The 27,867-nt window shown below is 31.3% G+C and overlaps 2 protein-coding genes and 1 long non-coding RNA gene across 5 annotated transcripts; 2 read left to right on the forward strand and 1 right to left on the reverse strand.

The window, feature by feature from the left end:
- The first annotated feature begins 9,611 nt into the window (after nt 1-9,611).
- On the forward strand, nt 9,612-13,478 carry LOC123201370 (cold-responsive protein kinase 1-like). 2 transcript variants are annotated; one of them, XM_044616845.1, is made up of 7 exons: nt 9,612-9,921; nt 10,754-10,899; nt 10,986-11,101; nt 11,208-11,412; nt 11,824-12,067; nt 12,334-12,484; nt 12,915-13,478. In XM_044616845.1, exons 2-7 carry the CDS (start codon nt 10,830-10,832, stop codon nt 13,320-13,322), a joined length of 1,194 nt encoding a protein of 397 aa, XP_044472780.1. In that variant the 5' UTR covers nt 9,612-9,921; nt 10,754-10,829; the 3' UTR covers nt 13,323-13,478. The 2 variants fall into 2 exon arrangements, with proteins under 2 accessions (XP_044472780.1, XP_044472779.1); XM_044616844.1 differs by having other exon boundaries at nt 9,614-9,921; nt 11,202-11,412.
- Nucleotides 13,479-16,750: 3,272 nt separating this feature from the next.
- On the reverse strand, nt 16,751-18,801 carry LOC123201561. The gene is made up of 2 exons (XR_006498845.1): nt 18,467-18,801; nt 16,751-17,200 (listed from the first exon to the last, which is right to left on the reverse strand). It is a non-coding gene; the product is annotated as an uncharacterized LOC123201561 (long non-coding RNA).
- Nucleotides 18,802-22,140: 3,339 nt separating this feature from the next.
- LOC123201271 (endoplasmic reticulum oxidoreductin-1-like) lies at nt 22,141-27,867 on the forward strand. 2 transcript variants are annotated; one of them, XR_006498796.1, is made up of 10 exons: nt 22,141-22,529; nt 23,193-23,324; nt 24,106-24,352; nt 24,685-24,795; nt 25,360-25,478; nt 26,041-26,145; nt 26,243-26,445; nt 26,660-26,783; nt 26,885-27,257; nt 27,381-27,867. XR_006498796.1 is itself a non-coding variant. In XM_044616698.1 (9 exons), exons 1-9 carry the CDS (start codon nt 22,275-22,277, stop codon nt 27,071-27,073), a joined length of 1,485 nt encoding a protein of 494 aa, XP_044472633.1. In that variant the 5' UTR covers nt 22,141-22,274; the 3' UTR covers nt 27,074-27,371. The 2 variants fall into 2 exon arrangements, 1 of the variants encoding a protein (XP_044472633.1); XM_044616698.1 differs by lacking the exon at nt 27,381-27,867 and having other exon boundaries at nt 26,885-27,371.

The raw sequence follows: 27,867 nt of genomic DNA on the forward strand, positions 1-27,867 counted from the left end.
ACAAAGAACAAAATGTTCGTCTGTCAAATAAAGATATCATCTCCAAACAAGATGACAGTTCATTGTTCAAATTTGAAAGATGAACATCATCATTCATTGTCTTTTCATTTGCATTAAACGACAACGATAGAAGAAGAGAGAGATGATGACATAAATAATGGTTGGGTTTAGAGTGAAAAAAGACGGTCACCGATGGCCAAAGAAATGAAGTAAAAAATTTAGGGTTGAGGAGAAAATGTGAGTTTTTAAAAATTAAAAACTTTATATAAAAATAAAGTTATTAGTTTTTAAAATTAAAAAAAAAATAAGATAAAATTATATATTTTTTAATAATATTATAATAATAATAATTTTAATAAAAATTTAAAAATTAGTGAACGTTTAAATTTGTGGAGCCTCATGACCTTTGCAGCAAGCTTTGGATGGAAAAAGTCTTTGGCAAAAAAGAAAAAAAAAAATGATAATAAAAGTTACCTAGATTCCTTGAGAACGACTTTTCAAATTGTATTAAATTATTATATCCACAGCCTACCAACTCTTAATTCCAAAAGCGCATTTCCTACGAAAATTTAGAATCATTTTTCCACCTTTGACCAAGTTGAGAGCTCAAAAACAAAATTCTTCTCCAGGGTGATTCCCTTTGACAAGGTTACATGGGCAGTTGGCTGGTCGCATCTACCAAAACTCACAAAATATTATTAAGAATAACATTTTAATTATAATTTTCCCTAAATTATAGACTAAATGAAGGTCAAAAGACTTGTTTCCACCCAAGATTTTGTTTATTATTAAAGTGATATTTATTAATTTTAAAAAATTTAAATATTTATTTATTATCTAACTCTATTAAAATTTTATTTTAGTTATAAAAGTAAAAATATTATTTAGGAAGTATTTGGTTTTATAAATATTTTATTACTAAAATTGAAAGATTACTTTGAAGATAGATTACTTTAAAAATTACTGAATATAAATTATTATTATTATATTTGATAAAAATATTTGGTATAAATAATTATTGTATTTTATTAGAGATAATAAAAAAATACTAATATATTATTTTACTTAAATACCCTTAAGTATAATTATTCTAAAATATTTTTATATTAATTGAAAATAAGATTATTTTTGCCCTAAAAAAATTAATAAATAAATTATATATTATAATAAAATCAAGATTACCTTTATAATTTTTTAATACCTAAAGTGGAGGTGATAATCAAATTATCTCTTATATTATCTGTCACATCACTATTGATAATAGAAGATTATTGAAATATTTTATTATTTATAAACCAAATAAAGTAATGTAAGTAATAAAATATAGATTAACAGAGTAATCTTTAATTTTTCTCAACCAAACACACCTTTAGGGTGTAATATTAAAAAAAATAAATTTTATCCTCTTTTTTTAATCTTAATTTTGAAAACTGGTAATTTTTCTCTAATTTAATTTTAAAAACTTACTTTTTCCCTTTTCTTCTAGGGTTTTATTATTTTAGCAATAATGTAGTCCCCCTCAAATTTTAGAATATTGCATTACACCCCCACAAAATGCATTCTCTCTTTTCGATGAATATTCTTTCAGGTAATTCACTCCAATGTGTTGTCAACCATCTTGCCAGCATTGTGCAGCCTCCTCAATGGTTTTTTGATGCAAAAATCCAATCGAAATCCAAAGGGAGAGTACTCTCTCGCTTGATTTCGCGACATTGTCGACTTGCTCCTTCGGTGATTGATAATGTCACAACCCCCTCCTTTCTCTTTTGTTGTGACGTTATCAACCACCAAAGAATTAGGTCAATGACATCGCAAAATCAAGCAAGAAAGTTGAATCTCTCACTTGATTTTGGTTGAATTTTTGCATGGTTTCTAACCTAGAAAACCATCGAGGAGGATGCACGATGTCGACAAGATGGTTGATAATGTGCTGGAGTGAATTGTTAGAAAGAACGATTATCGAAAAAAGAGAATACATTTTATAAGGGTGAAATTGTAATTTTTTTAAATTTGAGGGGCCGACATTAGTACTAAAATAATAAAGCCTTAGAAGGAGAAGAAAGAAGTAAGTTTTTAAAATTAAATTAAGAAAAATTATTAGTTTTCAAAACTAAAATGAGGAGAAAGGAGAAATTTTTATTTTTTTAATATTACACCTTAAATAATGTTTTTACTCTTATAATTAATAAAAAATTTAAATAGAATTTTATAATAGATGAATAATTTAATTTTCGAAAGTTAGCAAATGTCATTTTAACAATGGATAACACCTTAGGTGGAAATAAGTCTTTTGGCCAAAATGAATAAATAAATCTAGCAATTATAAATTGGTTTTACATTTTAGTAATTATTTTCAAGCTCGACTAACTATTTTGCGATACAAAATTTCATCCCCTTCCACCTTTAGTTTTCTTTCAAGTGAATTTGTCGAAAATGGTTGATTATCCAATTTTTCTTACAAATCCTTAATACCATAATAAATACTTTTTAACCCAAAAACTAACAAAAATAGTAAAATAATAATCCGAATCTTAAAATTTTTATCAATACCTCTTTAATATCCATATCATAGTAAACACAACATGTGATAATTTTATTTTCACATTAAACATTGAAAAAGATCAAACTCGAAATTAAATATACAAAAAAGGGGAGTGGTGTTGGAAGTTTTGAGCAATGCTTTAAAACTTAGATTAAACCGATTGATTTAATCAAGAATTGGTGACAAATTCAATAATAAATTATAATTAAAATCTATTTTAGTTATTGTTGGGAAAACATATCAATTCTGCAAACTAAATACAATAAATAGACATATCTAGATTGTGATTTTGTATTCGAGATAAATGCAATCCGAAACGTGATTAGTTAATATCCACAACACAATTTGCCTATTGTATTGTGTTTCTTGATTTTGTGATTTTTGCTTTTCGAGGTTCTGCAACCTTTTATGTATTTGGTGTTTGTAGATTTTGTGCATTGAAGAAGAGAAAAATATTTACATTATATTCCATCGATGACAGTTTTGAGATATCAAATATGTCTTCAATTGCTTTAACTGTTCATTGATAGTTAATTGCAAACGAGTCAGGCTGATCTATTATGAGTGAACCTAAACCTAATATCTCTCGCTTACACAAGATGAGAGAATTGAATCAAATACCCAAACCCAATAGCTATCAAATTAGATTAATTCAGGGTCAAACCCAATGAATTGTGTTATGTGTGGTTCAATTATTGGATTAGATTGGTCCAACTTTCATATTAACATTAACATGACTAAAATTTATTTTAAAATTTTAATTATAGGCCAAGAGACTTGCTTCTACCCAAGGTTAGGTGTAATTTCAAACTCATACCTTTCAACTTTTAAAAACTTAAAGCCCCACCTATGAACAAAAATCTGTTAAATTTCTCAATTAAAGTTAAAGGTAAAACCATCTTTTAACAAAAAATTTTAAAAGCCAAAGTTTTATAATATTTTTCCTCTTAGTTTGAAAATCTAACAGTTTTTTCCCTACTCAAAGTTGGAAAAGTGCTTATTCCCCTCTCTCAAACCTAGGGTTTTTTCCTCTTCTCATCTCCAACAATCGACGACTTCCTTTTCTTTCTTTTTTGCCAACAAAGGAATACCTATAAACTAAGACGTCGATGATGATTAAGAACGAAGGTGAAGAATCGAAGTCCAATCTTCATTGAGTTGAGTTGACATTGATCGACAAGAATCGACCTCGTTTTTTGTCGGTTCTACTTCGAGAGGAGATGAATCGAACAATGAAAGCTTCGTCTGAAGTCAATTCTCATTGTTGACACCAATTCGATGAAGATTTGTCTTTGATTGTTCATTATCGTTCACCGATCATCGACATTTTGGTTCATAAGCCTTCCTTCGTCGGTGGTAGAACAAGAAAAGGAAGTTGTTGGTGGCTAGAGATGGTGACTGGAAAGGAGAAGAGGAAAAAACCCTATGTTTGGGGGGGAAATACCCACTTTTCAAATTTTAGACGAGGAGAAATTGTTTGATTTTCAAACTGAGGGAAGAAAATATGATAAAACTTTGGATTTAAAATTTTTTTTGTTAAATAATAAATTTATCCTTAATTTTAACTGAGAAATTTAATAAAATTTTATTCATAAGTGAAACTTTGAGTTTTTAAAAATTGAAAATTATGAGTTTGAGATATGATGTTCCGTCATCTAGTGAAAGATGATGAGCATCCTCTAGATCTAAATAACGCTCGTCATTTAGTAAATTTTGTGGCCTTCGGCCACCGTCGGTGGTCGAAGGGAAAGGTGAAAAAAAAAACCGAAGGATTTGAGGGGGAGTTAACTCACTTTTCAAATTAAGGTCTAGAGTTGAAATATTAATTTTCAAAATTTGAAAGAAAAAATGAGACAAAATTATGTATTTTTTAAAATTATTATTAAATGATAATTTTATCCTTATATGTAATGACAATTTTAAACAAAGTTTAAGAAATGGATAGGATTTATTGTTTTTATCAATTATGAGTGTGTTTTAAGGTTTAACTACAACTTAAATGGGAAATAATCCTTTGGCAACAAGGTGCAATCACATTTTCAGATCTCACCAAATTTTCAAGTTCCAATTTCAATTCAAACGCTACAACTGACGGTCAAAGAAAATTTTGGTCTTTTTATATAGCATATTTAGCTTCTAAAAGGGAAAACCTTTGGAATTCTAATCTTTTGGACAGCCATCTCATACCAAAAAAAAAATTCATGAACACGTGTTAAGTGTCTCACACTCGATAACCATAAAAAAAGACGCAGCCTTTTTGAAAGTCAGATTATTTCTATTTTGGTGGTCTCCTTTACACGCAGTAAACTAAACGTTCAAAACGTGGCGGCTGCAGGTTTTTATTATTGTCAAATGTATGGATAAGTTTTATATATAATTTTTTATATAAATAATAATATATTATTATAAGATTAAGTAATAAAAAATTAAAGATAAAATTATTTTTAATTATATGATGATATGTTATTATTTATATATAAAATTTTATATATTATTTGTGTATATAATTTTATTGTAAATAAATATATATGAAAATAAAATAAAATGTACTATTCTAGTATGGATTCTTTTAATATCTTTTATGTAGGGCCGAGTAAATTTTGTTGATATGTATAATTTAGTTTAAACTTTAAAATCAGATCGAATCACTTAAAAATTATGGTTTATAAAATTATGGTTTGGTTTAGTTTATAAAATGATTTAGTTTGAGTTGATAAATTTTTTAAAAACAATTTTTAGTTTGAGTTACGATTTAAGTGATTTTCAAATAGGTCTAAATCGTAAACCGTATTTTAAAAAAATACATTTATATAACTATATTTTACAGAATTTATTAATAATCAATTAGGTGTACAATTTATTTTTCATATATATATTTTTATTATTTTTACAAATATATTATATCTATATATATATACATATTTTATATTTGTTTTATATGTTTAAATTATATTTTAGAAAATTATAATTCAATTAATTTTATTAAATAATATATATTTAAAGGTGAATAATTATAATAAATTTAAATTGTAATTAAAATTAAATTAAACTATATTTTTTTAGTTTGATTTGATTAAAAAAAAAATTTTAACTTTTTTTTAAATTCTATTTAAAAAATCTCTTAAATTGTATCGAATCATACTATACAAACCTCTAATTTGCCTTATCTTGAAAGAACAATTATCCACCAAAACACAATGTCATTTCTATTTGAGTATTTTATACTCCTAAATGTTGGAAATTAACAATTAAAGGGTCAAGAATGAGTCTGCCTTCATGTTTTTGTGGTCACCATTGGGGTTGGCGAAACTACAATGTTGGAAAATGGAAACCTCGTTGGGGGTCATGTTGAGTGCCGTTGGTTTAGGGGACAAAAAATAATTGGTCATATCTTTAGGATAAGGAAACATCAAAACCTAGTCAAAACCTAGGCCACATACTTTTCATTTAAAATAGGGGTAGATCTCAATCTAATTAACTTGATTTAGCTCCATGTTTAATTTAATTCAAATTGAATTTAAGTTAGAATTTTAGTTTGACAGTTTGAATTCTCTTTCGATAATATTATTTATTTTATTAGTAATATTTTTTATCTTATCAGTAATATTATTGATTTCATTAACAATTATATGATAATTTTTTTTATCAATTTAAATGAATTTAAATTTGAATTGAAATTATATATTTAAGTAAGCTTAAACTAATCCATATTTAAGCTCAAGATGACTCAAATCCACCCCTAATTTAATATACAAGGGAGGATCGTGTCTTTATTGACATAGGAAGAGTCATCTTCATTTTTTTTAAAACATCGATTATTAAAAAAATAAATAAATTTAATTATAAATTGAGCCTAGTGTATATATATTATTGTAATACTTCAACATATATCTCAAGGGTAAAAACATCTTTTCACATGTTTTATGATTGAATATCAATGAGGCAAAAGTCAAGAGTTATAATAAGTGTTGACAATGAATTTTTAAAATGATAAATGAATGTATATGAAAGGTGTATACTCGTTTATCTAATGTTATATCAATAAAGTGAATAACGTGTCATGTAAAAAATTTTAAAAGGGGTGCCATGAAGGGCGCCTATACTAATGGAAAGATTGATATAGTATGTTGTTAATGTAATACTAAACTTGTCATATATGTGAGGTCTTCGTAGTTAGATCTAATTGATTTTGGTCGTTGATGAATGAATATATGATCAGTGATTGAGTCTTTTATGATAAGTTTGGTCAACAACGGTGATATATGATGAACAAGTTGTTGAGATGTTGATTATTATGATCGACAAAATGCTAAGCCTTATTTTCATGCACTTAGGCCTTTATTTTTAGAGCTTTACTATGTATGCATATTTTTTCTATATAATTTAAGTATATATATTATGTGTTATCATATGTTTAAGTGTTTATTTATCTTTAAATTAAAATTATCCAATCACATAACAACATAGTATTTATATAATCAAATTGTATAATAAAAGTGTGTATGTATAGTTTTATCATATTTTTATAAACTAATTGTGTATGTATCTTTTCTAGGGTTTAAGTTGGATATATCAATTTTTGTAAGTAGTGGATTTTGATTTTTAATCAATGATAATTGATTTAGCAATTGGGTTATAATTCATTTCCTGGTGTTAGAGCTTGATACCCTGCTTACTTATAGATTGATGTACGCTACAAAAAGATATATACATAATTAATTCATGTCTTTATTAAATCTAGAATTTTATTTTGAAATAAATAAAAATTCTTTGTGGATGAATTGATTATCATGGATCCTAATAGGTTTTGAATAACCTTATATCACGAAAGTATATATGCTTTTAATCTTTAAACATTTAATCAACTTTTATTTAACAACTAATCTTAATGAGATTGATATCTTTTTTATATTACTTAATTAACTTGTATAATTACGAATCAAAGACAATAGTAAGGTAGCATTACATATAACCATGTTCCACATTTTGCCGAAGATATACTCGTTTCAAATTTGGGGTGCAAAAGTATTGATAAATCTCTTCAGAAAGCAAGACATGTATAAGTCTATTTGCTCACATGTAAGAATTTGCTTCTTCAACCTTCTAACGACACAGTAGGAGAATTCCATCTCACACGTTAGCATAGTTTTTTTTTTTTTTTTATGTAGTTTTAGATAAATCAGATCAACTTGGGTCAAAAGGAAGGGTGTTATCTTATCTTAGGTGAGCCATGCATGTGCATTGTGCTCTTTGACCTCACATTGACCACTCACATACTTGTTATCACAAAACACTTATGAGATATCCCTACCACATTATGACTCTCATCTTCTATTGGCCATACACGTGTAAAAAAAAGTTATAGTAATAGTAAGATGCCTTTGAATCTATTGAACAACTTTTTGCTAACACCCATTGATTTTATGAACAATAGGTGTCGATAGAACCTTGTAGGAATGGGATCATGCCCTAGATTTGAATCTAATCAACAAGCAATCAACAAAGCTATGTTGGTTATAAAAACTAGCAAAATCAACAAGTAAACAAATTGCTTACAAAGTGAAGATTGATATGAAATGGTAATGGCAATAACTTGCTTCAGAGTTGCTCATATTTCACATGGCTCCAAAGTAAGTTATTTTTGACTTCATTAGTTGACATTGGTGATACTCTCTTCGTTAAGGTTTATAGTTCATCGTTAAAGTTAATATTAAGGTTAAGGTTTAGGGTTTAATGTCCAAGTTAAGGGTTTAGAGTTAAAGTCTACTACTTAGGTTCAAACATAATGTTTAATGTTAAGTTTTAGAGTTTAATGTTTACTGTTAGAGTTAAAGTTTACAGTTTTAAGTTAAAGTTAAAGTTTAATGTTAAGTTTAACACTTAATGACTCATACAAGTTAACTTGTAGTAGATTGATGAAATTTTCCTTCATCCGTTGTTCATTGACCTCCGAAGCCAACTAATATAGTAATATCTAACAATTTGATTAATCTTAAAATAATAATGTGATTTATTTAGAATAAATAAATATAATTTAAAAGAATTTGCAAAATCATGTCAAAATTTTATTACACATGAAATTTTGTATACACTTACCTTTCAAAACCTTACATTTACCTTCTAAAGTCTGTAAGTTATTCTTAGCTTTATAATCTTACAACTAGGCCCTTGAATGATCAGATTTAAAAGATATACGAGACTTTACTCAATTAGCATATTCAAAACGCTATAGTTTTTCAAATTTCATTCATCTCCAAAGTTATAAATCTTACAATTATCCCCCAAAAATCATCATAAGCCCTTGCTGGTTTTGAATTCATATAATTAAACCCTCGATTTGATACTTTGCATTCCAATACAAAGTTTGGTATAATCCCATATTATGAAATATTGCACTTATCCCTGGAATCGAAGTTTGGTATTCCTGTTATAAGTATTTTGGGAATACTAAGTTTCAGGAGAATATTTAGCTTTTCAAATTTTCACCTATGCCCCAAAAATGCTATTAATAATTCTTGTACACTTTATAGTTTTAAACCTTGCATTTACTCCCCCAAATCAAAGTTTAGTATTTCCCACGTGTATGCAAAACATTTGGAAAGTGTTTCATTTAGTCAAGATCTTGTAATCTTTGTCAATGTTTTTGACCACACAAATATCATTAAATTAAAATGAAAAAAAGTAAATAAATATTGACTTTTTTACATTGATTTAAAGATGTTTCTCATTTGAAATTGGCAACCTTTTGGTGAGATTCTGCAAGTTTGTTTTTCAATCAGAAGGAAATGATAATTATTTGACTATAGGTGTAGTTTTTTGACAAGCAGCATGTAATCTAGTTTTTTTTTTTTTTAATAATAAAATTATCCATACAAATTTTATATATAAATAATCATATATTATCCTATAATTAAATATTATTTTATTCTTAATTTTTAAATATTTAATTATATAATAATATTTTTTATTTGTATATAAAATTATTATGAATAAAAATTATGCACGTAACTCTTTTTTTTTTGTTTTTTTCCGATAGCCAAAACTCTGAAGGGGGTGAAGGTGGGAAAACAAATCTGTGTTTGACGTTTTCTCGTTCGTTCTTCCTTCCCATTAGTCAACAAACCAAAAAATAAAAAAGAGTATTTCTATACTCGCACTTCTACTTTCAACTTCCATCTCGATCTTCCTCACCCTTGGCCATTTCCTGCCTTTTTCACAAGTTATAATTTTTTTGATTGAATTTTCCATTCAAAAGCCGTAACCTTTCCTTCGTGGACTTTATTGTGACTGTTTGTATCTCTCTTTCATACCTCAACTTCATAATCTTCTTCTTCTTCATCATCATCCTATTGCCCTTCTTCCTTGTCTCTGCTCTTCAGGTCAGTTCTTCTCTTTTTTTTTTTTTTTGTCTCTCTTTTCTTTCCTTCATTTTCTGTTGTTTCTGCTTACGTTTTCTTTATGTTTTGAACCACCTGGGTGGAATTATGATCAGAATGAGATTAAATCCTTGTGGGAATTGGGATTATCAAATCCTTGTGGGATTTTTTTCTTGTCAAGTTCTTTGCTTTATCTCTGTTGTTGTTTAATTCTGGCTTCTGGGCTTTTTGGGTTTTCTTTATGTGTGTGATATGGTTTTTCTGTTCTGATATTTTGGTGCTTTTTTGGTATCTTGAACATTTCCCATAATTTGAATTCCTCTTGTTTTTGCTTATTGATTTTGATGTTTGAATGATTGTGTTTAGAATTATATGGGTTTGGTTTGACTGCAGAATCATTGCATTTGACCTGGATCTTATGAGTGTTTTAAAGACTGGTGCCGTTTTTCTTGTAGTTGATGAAATCGGAGTTTTGTGTATGTTGTATCAGTTGAATTCTCCGCCTAAACCCATTGGTTTATTGGGTCTCTGTAGTTTTTTCTTATTCATCATCAGTGACAATAGGAACATTAACAGAGCCAGAGTGTAGAATGAAAGACAATAACAGGTGGAGCCTTAGGAAAAGTACTATTCAGTCTTGTCCTTCTGTGAACTCAAATTCCTTAGACATTTTATGTGATTTTGTTGTTGTTATTATTCGCTGATTTAGTAATGCTGTGATCTGGGTGTTGCTGATTACTTGTAGTTTACATCTGCTTGCATTCTTTGGCATCTTTTTTAGGAAGAGTTATGTATCTGTATTGATATTTGTGTTTTCAATGATGCAATTTCACAGGGCGTAGAAGTGGCTTTATTTGAAGCATCAGCTTGACTGTTAGTAGATAAGCTGGTCACTGCTGTATCATAAAGTTATGACTTTATTTTCTTGCTTCTGCGGTGGGAGTGATTCTTCAAGAGAGCAGCCTTTTGAAGTTGATGATGGTAAATTGCAAAGCCTTTTATGTTTTATTTTCAATGTGTTTTATCATGCCAATGCAAAACTTCTAATCAGGTTTATTTGTTAACAGAACTTACCAGCATACACAATGCTAAACTCTACACTTACAAAGAATTAAGAACCGCCACTGAAGATTTTAGTGTGACTAACAAAATTGGAGAGGGTGGTTTTGGTTCTGTATATAAGGTAACCTCGTTTTTCATTTTAATGTTGTGGTTTAGTTTTGAAATTCCTTTTTTCCTCTTGTTCAAAGAAATGACATTTGGAAAATATATATATTGTTTAGGGACAGCTTAAGGATGGGAAACTTGCTGCCATAAAAGTTCTTTCAGCTGAATCAAGACAGGGGGCCAAGGAATTCGTGACAGAGATTGAGGTGATTTCAGAAATAGAGCATGAAAACTTGGTAAAGCTCTATGGTTGCTGTGTCGAAAAAAATCACAGAATCTTAGTCTACAACTATCTTGAGAATAATAGCCTTGCACAAACACTTCTAGGTAATTTTCGAATATAGTTTTTAATCGACCATTATTTTATTTAAGCAATGTTGGATTCCTATACCATGAACATAGATGGAGCCAGAGGGGGCCAAGGAGGGTCAGTTGACACTTCTTGACCTTGGAAAATTGTTTATATGGTTCATGTAAATTATCAATAAAATCCAACTTGATCACCCTAGATTTCATTGTTATTCTACCTTGACCTCTAGACATTTTATTATTATTTGAACTTGACCCACTTACTTTTGGTTTCTGGCTCCATCCCTGACCATGAAGTTGCATCTTGTGAATATAGTTTTTATTCAGAAAATGCTTGTGCTAAATTTTTTCCCATTATTATTCAGTAGATTTCTTAATTTCCTTTTCTGTTAAATGGAACTTGAGTGTCTAGAACCATTTCACTTTCAGGTGTAGGCCATAGCCAGAGTAACATCCAATTTAGTTGGCGAACAAGAGCTAAAATATGCATTGGTGTTGCACGAGGGCTTGCATTCCTTCATGAGGATGTACAACCTCACATTATTCACAGAGATATTAAAGCAAGTAATATTCTCCTTGACAAAGACCTGACACCCAAAATTTCTGATTTTGGTCTTGCAAAGCTTATCCCACCCAACATTACTCATGTCAGCACCCGTGTGGCTGGAACAATGTAAGTTCCATCTTGCCAGTTACCCTGTTGAAATATTGGATTGCATCTTACAATTATTGATAGTTCTGAGATCAGGACTACTATGGGATCTATATCTCCAGTGTCTAAGCTGTTTGGAAATGTTTGATATTATGTGTTATTGTCCAATAGTATGATGGAAATTTAACATTTCTATATGTTAATAAAATATTATTGAAATTTATCCCTCTCTTTATGATATTCAACAAATATTAACATCATGGTTCACATTTGCTTTGTTGTTTCAGAGGTTATCTGGCACCAGAGTATGCTATAAGGGGGCAATTAACAAGAAAAGCAGATATTTACAGTTTTGGTGTCCTTGTTGTGGAAATAGTCAGCGGGAGATGCAACAAAAATGCACAGTTGCCTGCCGAAGAACAATATCTTTTAGAATGGGTATGGATTTTTACTGTCAGTGTATCATTGAAATAGAAAAACTCAGGGTTTGCAATGAATGGGCATTGACCCGGCACTACCTCATTGTGAGACCTTTTTCCACAGAGAATGTCCTTTTTCACCACTTATGAAGTAATCCTGGTACAAGTAATGACAAAGCATATGACTTGTTCAAAGTCAAGGTTTTGGCATATGTGTCTTGAAGTAGATCTCTAGATATGCATATATTAATAACTAGGCTGATTCTTGATGACAACTGGATTCGATTCATTGTAGAAATAATGGAAAGGAAAAACATATTTTTATGGAGGTCTATTAAGAAAATTAATATGTTCATTTTATTTGGGATGGCTTATTCTGAAGTCTTGCAAATGACAGATTACGCTTAAATGGCAGATTTTTTATGACCTGTGGATTCTTTTTTCTGTAGGCATGGGATTTATATGAGCGAAGGGAGCTGGTTGGATTGGTAGACACTGCATTGAATGGGGATTTTGACACTGAGCAGGCGTGTTTGTTCCTAAAGATCGCCCTTCTCTGCACTCAAGACACTCCAAAGCTCCGGCCATCCATGTCATCTGTTGTGAAGATGTTAACAGGTAAGAAAGGAATCAACAAAATCGAAATAACAAAGCCGGGGCTAATCACCGATCTCATGGACCTGAAAATAAGAGGTCACCAAAACACTAAGATAGAACCAAAGAATATTATCTCTCCTGATAATAGTCCAGACAACCCAGCTACGCCAAACTTGTTATCTGAAGCCACAAGTTACTCAACCTTTAATACAAATGATAGAAGCACTGATACCTGGAGTGAAGCAAAATTTGTCAAGTAATTTTTTTTTCTCATATTGAGGCTTATAACAAAGCCATGTAAATTTTACAACCTTGTGCTTGTTTATATTTCTTCATGGCTCAAACAAGTCATTTAGTCTGAAGTACTATCTTGTAAATGGAACAAGTTTGGTGAATTAGAGGAAATTTTTGCTGTAGGGATATTTTCAGCTGCTCTTCACTGTTTTAGGCTCCGTTTGCCAGGCAAGAAAGGGTTGGATTGTATTAATGTTTTGTGATAGTAGTAGTACTACATTTTGGGTTGTCTTACCATCGGCATAATAATAACCGAACTGAATAAGAAAAAATCAATTACGAACTTCGTTTTAAGATATTGAATGTCTTTAAAATTTAACTTATAAAGTTCTATTTTACATTAGTTAAAATTTTTTATTTTTGGTATGAATTAAGATTTTAAATTAGACTTCATAGTCTAAATAAATACAAAATAATTAATATTTGATTGTAATTTATATAATTATTCGAGCAATCAAATTATGTGCATTTATTTTAATTATATAAATCGATATATATTTTATGTTTATCATTACGGGATTAGTTGATTTTGAATTAAAGATAAAATAATATCCAATCATATGATAACATATATAAATGCGTATGTATTTATATATCTAAAATGAATATACATAGTATTATTCTTATTATTTTGTAATTCATGTAATTGTTGGAGTGGAAATAATTATTGTAATTATGACATATTATGTGATTGTTGACAGATCCAGGGTTTCAAGTGTTCTAATTATTAATGACAAAGCCAAAAGTTCAAATAATTGTAAAAAAATAGGCTGAAATTTCCCTTCCTTCCATTCATTCTATCAACATTACATACATTGAGAGTTTAACAATTACAATTTCATAATTTGGTAAAAGAAAAGTGGTTCTCACTTTATAACCAATTCTCTCTTATATATTTCGTACAACTAAATTTGTAATTCTGTTGTCCCGGCTATCACAACCTCCTCATGCTCAAGAGGTCTTGCTGCTTAAATTTGTTGTTCTATTGCCCTTGCTATCACAACCTTTTCCTTTTGCTCAAATGGTCTTACCATTATTTGCATATAATCTTTGCTCCACATGAGTGGCTCACACATTCAGCTGAAGTTCTATGGTTGTTATGCTTTAATGGTTCTTGTTCTCTTATCATTTCCTATGCCTTCCAACACCACCTTGTCCTAAATGTGAAAGTCTGGATATATGGAGTAAAAGTCATCTAAGGTAATCCATGAAGCTTTTTCTAGGGGTAAACGTTCTCATTACACAAGTAGTTGAGTGATGTCTTGAGCATTTTGCTTAATGAAGATTATCGATATAGTTGTAATTTGACCAAAACTGGATCACGTACTTCAAATTGTAATTCACTTTGATGATTGTGAGCCATTTGCTTCATGCGATTCTGAGAGCGATATAAGTTGTCTTTGAGCTCACACAAGATGACATCCTGTTGAAAGAGATGTTGTTGGACTACTTCAACAACGGTATTGCCCAGCTCAAAAGGCAAAAGAGTAGGAGGTAAAAAACCACGCATGATTTGAAATGAAGTAACCCAATGGAAGCGTGATACGAAGTGTTATATGAGTATTCTACCCATGGTAGAAATCAGATCCAATGGTTGGAGTTGTCCACTGCAAAACACCATAAATATTGTTCTAATTCTCGATTCGTCACCTTAGATTGGCCATTAGTTTGTGGATGGTATGAACTACTAAATTGGAGTCTAGTACCACTTAGATAAAACAATTCATGCGAAAAATTACTTAAGAATGTTGGATCACAATAAAAAACTATTGCCTTTGGTATTCCATGGAGATGACAAACCATATCAACAAGCACATCAACAACTTTAGTAGCAGTAAAGGATGTTGGCAAAACATGGAAATGGGTATACTTAGATAGGTGGTCGACAATAATGAACACTACAGTATATCCCTTGGATGATGGTAACCTAATAATAAAATCCATAGAGAATTCTCCCCAAATCGCTGCTAGTGTTGGTAAAGGTTAAAAAAGACCAATAGAACGTAGTGGTTGATATTTTGTTTATTGACAAATGAGGCATGCGCAAACAAGTGAATAATATCAAACTTCATATGAGGCTAATGGAATTGGGTTGAAATACGAGCTTAGTCTTGTGCGAGATAGGGAAAAACTTGAGATCTGACTCCTCATATGATTAAGATATCCTTAGCTTGAAGCTTGGTCCACAGTGTACATAGTGCACTTTTATGATAGATATTTGGGATATCGTATTCTTTCACCAAACATTTGAGATACTGATGTATATCGTTTGACATTAGTCATCCAGGATGATATGATCGATGAAGGTATGACATGAGTGTGCAAAAATAGTTTGGATGGATATTTGTGATGGTGGGGGAGACATTTGAGAGTACCACATTGTGATTGAGAATTGAAACACTTTGGTTATGAGTTATGTTATATGTAAAGTGTTAAGAGGTCATTTACTTATTGAGTATTTTTTAATCACTGTGTTCCTCGTTGTAGTTTTGTAGGTAGGCAAGATAAGCAACGAGATGGCAGGAGAGCTAACAAGTTAACTCTGGATGTTGCATGAGAAGAGGGGCATTTTGGTCATTTTATTATATGGACATTATTATGTATTTATGGATTTACATTTATGCTATACAAGGTTTATTTAGGGATTTTAGACACTTCACTACTTATGGATGATTTATTATGGATTTATTTATGATATGGATGTAATGAATAAATTTGTTTACACAGTTTTGCATGCTGCATGTTTGAATGAGTTTAATATCATGCTTTTAATTTTTGCTATATCTTTGAGGGAAGTTTAAATAAACATATCTTTTCGAATCCATATTTTGGGTAGAGTATATATTTGGAGATGAGTGTTATAAAATATGTATTATTTTTTACTTGTATCATATTGAATCATATGAAACATAAGATACTAATACCCATGAATTACACAATTGGGTATTTATTGGGATAATTATCCATGATGTTTATCTTTTAAGCACTCTAATATGAAAAGTAACATTTCGGTCCCTGAAATTGAAAATGTATCCACCAGAGACCAAAGTGTTATGTCCTAATCAGGGGTGGATTTGAGCTAAGTTGAGCTCGAACTCAACTTGGTTACTGTTCACGCGAGCCCGAATCAAGCTAAAAAACAACTCAAACTCAAGCTCGTTAGCTTGCGAGCTACTCGTGAACTGTTCACGAGCTCAACTCAAATAGGCTTAACTAGCCTGAGCCTCGCGAGCTATTCACGAGCTCAACTCGAATAGGTTTAACAAGCCTGAGCTAAGCTTGACGAGCTCTAGGTATCTTGGAATGGAAAAAAAATATTATATCATATGCATCATAAGATTAAGATAACAGAAGATAATCCATTAGAACTAACATACACCAAGTATAATCCATGTGCATGGAAACTATTAGTTTGCATTTGTTCTGTTAACTTCTTTCCAAGTCAAAAATAAGTAAAATGGTCAAAACAATTACATGAGCTCCCGTGGTTCCATAACTATTTATGCACAAGAACACCAAGGTGAATTGGCATTACAACTTACAATATTGGTGCCAAAAGCCATAAAACATAATTGATACTTAATATAAATGAACATTTCTACATTTATGAGCTTTAAAAACCATTGTATGTATAATGAAAATCATGTATTCACATCCCCAACTTAATCATGAATCTTTAATAATACTTCCAATTTATTATCTTTTTAAATACAAATAATTTATCAAGAACACTGTCCAGGTCAAGAAAAAGTTCATTCAAATGCTTCTGTGCTTCATTTTCTCCCTCTCAGCCTTGTGAATTCTTTTGGGAGCTTTACCCTGATTCTTTTTGGTTGAACTAGGTCTGCACCACAAACAACTTTCAGACATCCAAATAAAGATAATAGTTAATTGATTTTAAACTCAATAATTATCTTCTAGCATCCTAAATTAGATGCTCTAGTAGAAGTATCTGTATCAACTTATTATCATTATTATTATTATTATTATTATTGTTAAACTTTACACTATTGCCTCTTGCAGAAGGCAGCAACAAGAATTCATGTTTAAATGCTATAGCTTTCTGAAATTTTACATATGTATGATCCTATGTTATTCATGTCCATTTATAATACAGTTCTCTTAAACCATACAAAGTTTTGAACTAGAACCTAACAATCTTATGTAGCTTTAATGGGCTAATAACAAAGACCACACAAGTTATTATGTTACGCTTACATGTGAACATTACAAACCACAACATCTAAGCAAACTGTTCAATGAAAGATAAAAGCCAGTTACCAAAATATACAAGCTGATGTTATGTGTTTAAGGTTTGAACACCCCAAAGTGAAAACTAACACTCTCAATCTACAGGACAGTAAACTCATTAGGCTTACTCCTTGATTTTGTCAACTCAGAAAACAAAGCAAACCCCTCTTATTTCCTCCCTTCCTCAAAATATCTACCAATCACAACCATCCATGAAACTACATCTCCATCCACTATTCTATCAAAAAAGTGCCTTGCTTCATTTATACTTCTACATTTACCATACATATCAGACAAAGCACTCCAAACTACCTCATCTAAATCCAACCCAATTCTCATAATATAACTATGAATCTCTTTACCTAAACATAAACAGTGAATGCAAAGTGAAAATGTAAGCATGCAAACTAAATCTGTAAACCTATTGGACATTGAATTTTCACATCTTTGCATACTTTTGTCCAAATCTAAAGCCACCATTATTTGATTGTAATGTACATAACCTAAAATCATTGTAGTCCAAGAAAAGTTGTCTCTTTGAGGCATTTAATCGAACACTTTTCCTGCTTGTTCAAGAAACCTCATTTTTGCGTAAGTAGATATCATTTGCATCAAAAACTTTCTAGGCATCAACTAAACTCCCACATTTCAATTACATATCTAGCAAATGATTAGATATGAAGACACATCAAATATTAACATAGTACACAGATTTAGTTTTTAAAACACAAATGAAAAAAGTACTAGCAAATACATAAAACTAAATAACACAAAACCCCCAAATTAGAAACTCTAATTCCAAAATTAAGGTTTCTATTTTGGACAAATAATTAAAAATTCAAGTAAACAAATAACAAACCTAATATGTCTTCTATCGTTGTTGTTGAACTTGTCACCTCCAAACGTGAATGCTAGACAAATAGAAGTGGCCTAGAACCGAAAGCATAAATGATTCATCATCGGAGTGGAACAGAGGAACTGCTCGATCTTGAAAGGGAGAAGGAGTCCACTGGCTATTGACGTTATCGATTGAGGCACTAAGTGATGAAGTTTTTTGAAACCTGAATGATGAAAAGTTTATAGAAAGTTAGAAGATGCGTGTGTGAGATGGTGAGAGACTTGAAAGTTGAAAGCAAAAGCCAAGGTGAAATAGACTTTGACTTTTGACAAAAAAATTATACTAAAAATCAAATTAAAAAAAGGGAAATTATCAAAAATGGCCAAAATACCCTCCCACAAAGCAAAAATACCCAAAATCACTATTTTTAAGCAAAAATGCCCATGACTTTTTCTAAAATGTCAAAATTACCCTTCCCTTTATTTATATAAACCTCCTCACTCACTAGAAAAGGTTAAATGAAATTTTATTAAAATTAGGGGGTATTGCGATATTAAACATCATAAGAGCATTATCAATTTCTCAATGAAATTTTAGGAATAGATAATTGAAAGGTCAAATGAAATGTTATTAAAATTTGGGGGGCATTTTGATATATCGACTTGTATTTTTCAGATTTCTGAAGAATTTTTCGATTGTTGTTATTCTAGGGTTTTTCAACTTTTAGAATTCGAATTTCAGTTCCGTTTTTTCCAATTTCACCGTTTTACGAGATATCAACTCGTATTTTTCAGATTTTCGAAGAATTTTTCGATTGTTGCCATTCTAGGGTTTTTCAACTTTTAGAATTCGAATTTCAGTTCTGTTTTTTCGAATTTCACCGTTTTATATAGATCGACTCGTATTTTTCAAATTTCTGAAGAATTTTTCGATTGTTGTCATTCTAGGGTATTTCAACATTTAGAATTCGAATTTCAATTTTGTTTTTTTGAATTTCATCGTTTTACGATATAACAACTCGTATTTTTCAGATTTCTGAAGAATTTTTTGATTATTGTCATTCTAGGGTATTTCAACTTTTAGAATTCGAATTTCACTGTTTTACGATACATCACTCAAATCACATATAGAATGAAATCAAATACATATCTATATATAATGACAGATAAAGTACATCGTACACATACGCACATACAATAAATATATACATACGAACATATGAAGAACGATAAACAAACAACGAGGTAACTAAATATACATCCGTGAGCTACTCGATACAGTGAAAATACAACTGCGACACTAAACATCGACGCATAGAGGTAGATGACTCTCGGGGAAAATCGTAGCTCCGTGACAACGCCAAACACTTAAAAAAACGTAACATAAATACGCTACAGTCAACGAAGGAGATACCCAAAACATGTCATCTCAAATAGTTGAAGTTGATCCGAGGTCAATGTAGAAGTAATCCTAGATAATGCGCTGCGCTGTGTATGACATATCGCATCTGCCCGGAAATGTCTGGACTCATTGGAGATTCGTAGCTCGCCGTCAACCCATTTTCTTTTGCGAGAATTATCCTGCACAAATTTTAAAAATTCGTTAGACATTTAAAAAAACAAATATGTAAACAAATGTATTCGTGGAAAAAACATAAAAAGAAGAAAAATACGAAATAATCAAAAAGGAAATGACAAAACTTAACAAATAAAATTGTTCGAATTCTATACGTTGAAATACCTTAAAATGTCAATAATCGAAAAATTGATCGAAATCTAGAAAATACGAGTCGATATAGCCAAAAACGGTAAAATACGGAAAAATTGCAATGAAATGTGATTTCTATAAGTTGAAATACCATAGAATGTTAACAATCGAAAAATCGACCGAAAATAAGAAAATATAAGTTGATATATCCTGAAATGATAAAAATCGAAAAAACGAAACTGAAATTTGAATTTTGAAAGTTGAAATACCATAGAATGGCAACAATCAAAAAATTCTTTGAAAATATGAAAAATATGAGTCGATATATCGTAAAATAGTGAAATTCGAAAAAACGGAACTGAAATTCGAATTCTAAAAGTTGAAAAACCTTAGAATGACAACAATCGAAAAATTCTTCAAAAATCTGAAAAATACAAGTCGATATATTGTAAAACGGTGAAATTCGAAAAAACGAAATTGAAATTCGAATTCTAAAAGTTGAAAAACCCTAGAATGACAACAATCGAAAAATTCTTCGAAAATCTAAAAAATACGAGTCGATATATCGTAAAATAGTGAAATTCGAAAAAACGAAACTGAAATTCGAATTCTAAAAGTTGAAAAACCCTAGAATGACAACAATCAAAAAATTCTTCAGAAATCTGAAAAATACGAGTCGATATATCGTAAAACGGTGAAATTCGAAAAAATAGAACTGAAATTCGAATTCTAAAAGTTGAAAAACCTTAAAATGACAACAATCGAAAAATTCTTCAAAAATCTGAAAAATATGAGTCGATATATCGTAAAACGATGAAATTCAAAAAAACGGAACTGAAATTCGAATTCTAGAAGTTGAAAAACCCTAAAATAACAACAATCGAAAAATTCTTCGGAAATCTAAAAAATACGAGTCGATATATTGTAAAACGATGAAATTCCAAAAAACGGAACTGAAATTCGAATTCTAAAAGTTGAAAAACCCTAGAATGACATCAATCGAAAAATTCTTCAGAAATATGAAAAATACAAGTCGATCTATTGTAAAACGGTGAAATTCGATAAAACGGAACTGTAATTTGAATTTTAAAAGTTGAAAAACCTTAGAATAACAACAATCGAAAAATTCGTCAGAAATCTGAAAAATACGAGTCGATCTATCATAAAACGATAAAATTCAAAAAAACGAAACTGAAATTCAAAAACATGAAACACTACCCTGACCTTCCCTGTTAAACCTTTATACCCTCTCCAAAAGGTCATTGACCAAACTCCAAAATCTAGAGCATTCAAATATGACCGATTTATCTTCCAAATCAGTGAAAAAGAAGAAAAGAAAGCTTTCCTCTCAACAAGAGGAAATAAGGCCAACTAAAGCCCACCGTATCAATTTATATTTACCAGAGAATGAGCCGGTAAAAGTTGAACTTAAAGTTGAGTAGAACCAAAAGCTAGAAGAAAGGCCTCCCTTAGAAGAATTTAAAGCTAATTCTTTTAATATGGAATAAAGATATTGATCTTCAGAAGCTTGGGCGAGCTTAACTGGCTCGTGAGTTGTGCCAAGCTACTCAGGTGATTATTTGGGCTCAAGGGCGACCCCGATCTCGATTTTAATATCAAACAGAGCTCAAGTTAGGGTTCGAGCTCGTTGTTATAAGATTTATTTTAGACTCATTCAAATTGAATTTAAGTTCAATTTGAATTGAACTCTGGTCCTGGTTCTAGTAAACCAAATTAAACCTAAATCTCAACGAATGCGTTAAGTAAACATGCGTGACCAACTCGAGCTCCTATTGGTCAGAGCACGCACTAACACAAACCCGAGATGCACGCTTTCCACACTCAAAACAATCTCGCGCGTCACTCGCTTCAACAGGCCAACACGTGTCACAAAATTTTCAACAATTGCCGCGTTGACAGCGAACCGTCACTGGCCAACGCATGTTTTTGGAGACTTTGATTATATCAGCTCGAAATTTTAACATTTCCTTGACTGTTGGCTAACGGCGCGTAGTTTCTGAATCTAATCTAATTAATTATTTATTTATTAGTACTAATACGTGTTATTGATATATCTTTTTTGGAGACTTTGATTATATCAGCTCGAGATTTTGAATTTTAGATGGTGAAGGAGGACATGAGTCGCGGTGAAGGAGAAATCAAGAAGACGACGGCGGTGGTGAAGAGATCATGGAGACGGTCTATGTGGACGATAGCATTGGTCACGGCGTTGATCCCTGTGTTGTTGGCTATGGCAGTGAAAACAGAAGTTTCGACGGCGCTGACGCTAGCATTGAAGACGGCTGTGACGTCCAGAGCTGCATCTAAATCTTTTCTGTTTAGTAACAATGACAAGTCCTGTCATTGTTCTTCTCAGGTATTCTCTCTTTATTCTTCATTACAAGTAAACAATGATATGTTGTAATTTTAAGTGTGCTTTGATAATCTTAATTATTAATTGAACTATATGAACTATCATTGCATGTTATGAAAATTCGTGCAGTTGACGGTAATGGTACGGTAGTTTGACCTTACTTTGAGCTTTAAGTGGCGTGGAGTCTGATTCGTTTTTTACTTTTATGAAATTTAGGGTTTAGTCTGGTTAAGTCGATCTTGTGATTCACTTTTTTATTTCAATATCAGAATGTGGTAACTGTAAGGTGAAATGATAATAATGTCATACTCATATTTCTTGATAAGATAGATCTGATCGCATTCTCATAATCTGGAAGTATAATGTCGTAGATCTCATAATTCATGAATAGAATCATATGTTTAAGACTTTCAATAAAGTGCAACATGTGTTTTAACTGTTTTAGTTTTTTGTTCCAAGCACACTATTTAACATATGTTAAGATAAATGGTTCAATTTTAATAGTTTCATTGGAGAAGTACATATTAAAAAACAATAGAAAGCTGTTAGTTGCATTGTAATCATTTCTTATTTAGTGCATGCATGAGAAATGATTCCTTTTGCAATGTGGAGATTTTGTATGGACTACTTAAAATTGAGTTGTGACTTTTTTTGTTTTTTTTGTAGGAATCAGGGAAGTATAGGGGCATTGTTGAGGACTGCTGTTGTGATTATGAGACAGTAGACAGTGTTAATGCAGAGGTTTTGCACCCTCTGCTACAAGAACTTGTTAAAACTCCCTTTTTCCGATACTTTAAGGTCTGGTATGCCCTGTTATTTAACTCTAATTTATGTAGACCATGTTTGAATAACATGCTTCATTGTTTCTTTTAGTAGAATGAGTATTATAGGACCGTGCTTCTAAGTTGATTTGTTGGGGATAAATAAATATGTAATGGAGAGGGTTTTGTCTCCACTAATCAAATGATTGAACAAGATGGACTGAACATAAACTAAGTGATTAAAGGTCCATTTTTACTGAATTATTGGGAATTCCAATCAATTAGATTGCTGAAAATAATTCATTTGCTGTGTTGAAAGTACTAAGAAAATAACAATGTGTGAAGCATCATAGCTTATTGACATTTACTAAGGCGCTGGAACATGTGTGGGTAACCTTATATATCAAGTTATTATCAGTTACAAGAGGATGGATCAATTTCAATGCAAAATGCCTCTCAAGGTGGCTCTTATTTTCTCTTGTGGTACAATATTCTAGCTACTATTGTGTCAACCAACGAATTGTGGATATCCATTCTCTTTCAGTAGCATCATTTTAGTTGTAGGCCAGTCTAGCAACCAGTTTGTTTATTGTTCTCTCAAAGTACTTTCCAAATAAACATATTTTATGGTCATTTGTTTTTTGGAGCACATGGTAAAATGCTGTGTCAGCATAGAAAAATTAAACATTGTAACATCCACCATAGTATTTATTTCTTTCTCAATGTAGTTTGAAATGGTATTGTGCTTAGGCAATTCTTTAGCCATGCAGATGTATTTTCTTTTTTTTCTTCACCTGATAACCTTGTGTCCCATGTAGGTTAAGTTGTGGTGTGATTGCCCCTTTTGGCCTGATGATGGAATGTGCCGGTTGCGTGATTGCAGTGTCTGTGAATGTCCAGAAAGTGAATTTCCAGAACCATTTAAGAAGCCATTCCCTTCAGATGATGTGATATGTCAAGAGGGAAAGCCAGAGGCAGCTGTTGACCGCACGCTAGACAATAGAGCCTTCAGAGGCTGGATAGAAACAGATAACCCATGGACAAGTGATGATGAGACTGATAATGGTATGGCTACATTTGGAATTTCTATTAAATTATATTTTCTTTGATGATTTATAAAGCAGCAGAACATATTTTATTTAGTGTATGGGACCACAAATTCATACAATTATTTCCTTTTGATGAAATCATGGGTGCAGTAGACTTATCTTTGTTACGCCTTGGGGTTCACTTTGGATGTAGTCTGGCTAAATTGCTTTTGTGATTATTGCATAACCAAAAGATGCTGTGTGGATACAATTTTCATCATCATTTTTGAGATTTATGCTGTTTGTTTCAGTGAGGTTCTGTTTAAAGAGAATTTTGAAGAGTGTGATTATCAAAATTTTAATTTGCAGGTGAGATGACATATGTAAATCTTCTGCTAAACCCTGAACGTTACACTGGCTATGCTGGTCCATCAGCTAGGAGGATATGGGATGCTATTTATACAGAGAATTGTCCAAAATGTGAGTTGATCTCTTTTTGTTTGGTCATTCTGCCGAATAGCATACTGAAATGACCTTTGTTATATACACTTAGGATGCTTTATCTGATTGTCATTGCTGATTTGACTATACAAAATGCATACAAGGTCATTTGACTGCATTATGAAGTAATCACTGGAAAGCTTCTTTCTTGCCTTGACCCTTTGCTCCTGCATTAGTATCTTTCTTTCTCCTTTATTGCTTTTCCTGATTAATGAATTAGGAAATAGAGGATAAGAAAAGATACTTGAAATTTAGCTAATTAGTACACTCTGTTTTTTTGTATATGTATATCTGCCTGCTACTTTGTTATTATTCTAATTGTAAGAAGCTCCATATTCACTATGTAATAATATAGAAGTTTGATACTTTCAATTAGTTCAGTTTTATCCGTTATTCTACATCTGTTTATAAATAGGTCTTTGTTGTGTGATTTAACAAAGGCTGGGCCCATTACTACTTTGTTTTTATTATCCTTCTCCCTCTTTTTGTTCTTTCCTTTTGTTATATTTTCCAAGGTAATATTGTGTTTAATGCTTTGTGAAGATTCGTCAGGAGAGATATGCCCGGAGAAAAAGGTTTTGTACAAATTAATATCGGGTCTTCACTCTTCAATTTCAATCCACATAGCTGCTGATTATCTTCTTGATGAAGCTACCAATCTGGTCAGTATTCTAAATAGTGCCATTTGATTTTATTGCTCTTTCTCTTTTTACTATAAATATTCTATGGTTAAAGCAATTTTAAATTTTTGAGGCAGTTTTATATTGTATGGTTTTCTTATTATGTGTTTTGTGCCTGGTTGAATGATCGAGATCATTTCTTCCATGGATAATTTTATTTATATGACATATGAAGGCATAGAATGACTTAGAAGGAATAGAATTCTAGCTACATCACTCAGACCTTCTTTTATTTTTACTCAAAAAGGGGGGGGGAAAACATCTCTGACCATGGTAAAATCAAACATTTCTCCCAAAGATTTCACTTTTCAAGTAATCAGTCTCACCTAGATTTCTTAGATTTTACTTTCACCTTGACTGTCCTTTCGGTGATAATAAAGACCCATAATAAATGATATTGGATGACTTGGTATTGATAACTTCATCTGCAATGTATGCAATTCTTCTATAAGCAACATTGTACTATATCCAAAATATAATCTGTAGAAGATTTTGTTTTTTTATAGATTGATTTGGTTCTGACATATTCTGTAAAATATTTCAGTGGGGTCAGAATCTGGAGTTGATGTATGATCGTGTTTTAAAATATCAGGATCGTGTTAGAAACTTATATTTCGCATTCCTTTTTGTTCTGCGTGCAGTGACTAAAGTGAGTACTTCTGGCCTAGATTTTGACTTTTCAGGTTTTCTACATTTAGATTGGCTTATCCGCAAGATTGATGTAATACCTTCAAAATGTGTTGTAGGCTGCAGATTACTTGGAGCAGGCTGAGTATGATACTGGTAACAATATAGAGGACCTGAAAACACAATCTTTGATGAAGCAGCTGCTTTACAATCCCAAACTCCAAGCAGCATGTCCTGTTCCATTTGATGAGGCTAAACTTTGGCAAGGTCAAAGTGGACCTGAACTGAAGTTACAGATTCAAAAGCAATTCAGGAACATTAGGTATCTCTTTTAGTCTCAAATCATAGTTAATTATTGTTATTTAACGATGGAAACTTCTTTATTGTTTGTGTGGCTCAACAGTCAATGTTCACTTCTAGCCACACTTAATATTTCGCCAAATTTTACTGTAAATCTGTGTATTCTTCCCAGTTCAATCTGTGAAAGCTGAGATTATTCTGTTGTTAAGTTCCCTCTCCTGCCATGTTTATTGCAGTGCATTGATGGATTGTGTTGGCTGTGAGAAGTGTAGACTTTGGGGAAAACTTCAGGTTCTTGGTCTTGGCACTGCATTAAAGATCCTCTTTTCTGTAGACGGTCATAATCAGAAAGCTCAACGTGTGAGTTTTTGCTTCTTTTACTTTTAGTATTGTCACATTGTCTATATGCTTGCAGATCTTAAAATTTTCCTTTGAATTTGAATTAACCTCTCTCTTCACAGCTGCTGTTGCAACACAATGAAGTGATTGCTCTGGTAAACTTGCTCAATCGACTCTCAGAATCTGTCAAAATTGTGCATGAAATGGGACCATCAATTGAGAGATTAATGGAAAAACAGACGGCTGACCCTTCTACACCAGAATTTAACATGTGGCGAAGAATACGGGAGTCAGTGTTGCAGCTTTGGTAACAACTCTGCTTAACAGGCATATCCATTTCATTGTGAAGGGCGCCACCCTAACAATTCTGAGAAGTTCAGTTAATTACTCAGAAGGATGAAAGAACTGTAGATCAGAGTATCAGAAACTGCTTCGTTCTGGAGGTGATACAAATGTACACATGCATACAAGAGTTAAAAAAGAGTGTAGAGGAAAGTAAGTAATTTGTCATCCAATTTTATGGAATCAAATATATTTTAAGAATTTTGGTGTTTACACTAGTATTTTAATGTAAATTAAATGAATAGTTTCAGCTGATTACAACTTTTATTGATTTAGTGAAATATCCAAGAGAAATTGCACTTCTTTTACTATCCAAAATAGCCTGCAAAATTGGAGCTAGTGCAGAAGAGGGTTGACGCAATGTAGGTGAGATTTGTATGTTAGCATAGACTAGTTTGAGTAAAGAAACATGGAATACATTATGTATTTGTGGGTCTGCAAAAAGCTTCGGCTTGTAGGTTATAGCACCAGTGGTATCTTCAATTTGCAATGGACCAAAGTCTACCTTAGTGCATGGAAACTTGTGGAATTGCCTCTTAGACTAATTCTTGTCTGTCAAAATTTTCATTCCTTTCTGAGCCTTTTGAAGATGGTGCGTGGTAACTTAGAGTAGCTTCTGTTGTTTTGAGAAATGTGTTTATTGCCTCAACCTTTGAATAATTAGGAAAATAAGGTACATGGATTGGTGGTGCGTAACCATAGGGAACTCTAAGAGGAGACATCTTAATACCAGTGTGATGACAACATTCCCTTTGCCCTTTTA

This window comes from Mangifera indica, chromosome 18, assembly GCF_011075055.1.
Source record: "Mangifera indica cultivar Alphonso chromosome 18, CATAS_Mindica_2.1, whole genome shotgun sequence".
In the NCBI taxonomy this organism is placed as follows: Eukaryota; Viridiplantae; Streptophyta; class Magnoliopsida; order Sapindales; family Anacardiaceae; genus Mangifera; species Mangifera indica.

What these genes read in the sequence shown, in the direction of transcription:
- LOC123201271 (XM_044616698.1), top strand. Translation starts at nt 22,275, where the DNA reads ATGGTGAAGGAGGACATGAGTCGCGGTGAAGGAGAAATCAAGAAGACG. An exon ending in CCTTTTTCCGATACTTTAAG is followed by an intron (nt 23,325 to 24,105) that starts GTCTGGTATGCC and finishes TGTCCCATGTAG; the next exon opens with GTTAAGTTGTGGTGTGATTG. An exon ending in TTCTGCGTGCAGTGACTAAA is followed by an intron (nt 26,146 to 26,242) that starts GTGAGTACTTCT and finishes AATGTGTTGTAG; the next exon opens with GCTGCAGATTACTTGGAGCA.
- LOC123201370 (XM_044616844.1), top strand. Translation starts at nt 10,830, where the DNA reads ATGACTTTATTTTCTTGCTTCTGCGGTGGGAGTGATTCTTCAAGAGAG. An exon ending in ACCCGTGTGGCTGGAACAAT is followed by an intron (nt 12,068 to 12,333) that starts GTAAGTTCCATC and finishes TTGTTGTTTCAG; the next exon opens with AGGTTATCTGGCACCAGAGT. An exon ending in AACAATATCTTTTAGAATGG is followed by an intron (nt 12,485 to 12,914) that starts GTATGGATTTTT and finishes TTTTTTCTGTAG; the next exon opens with GCATGGGATTTATATGAGCG.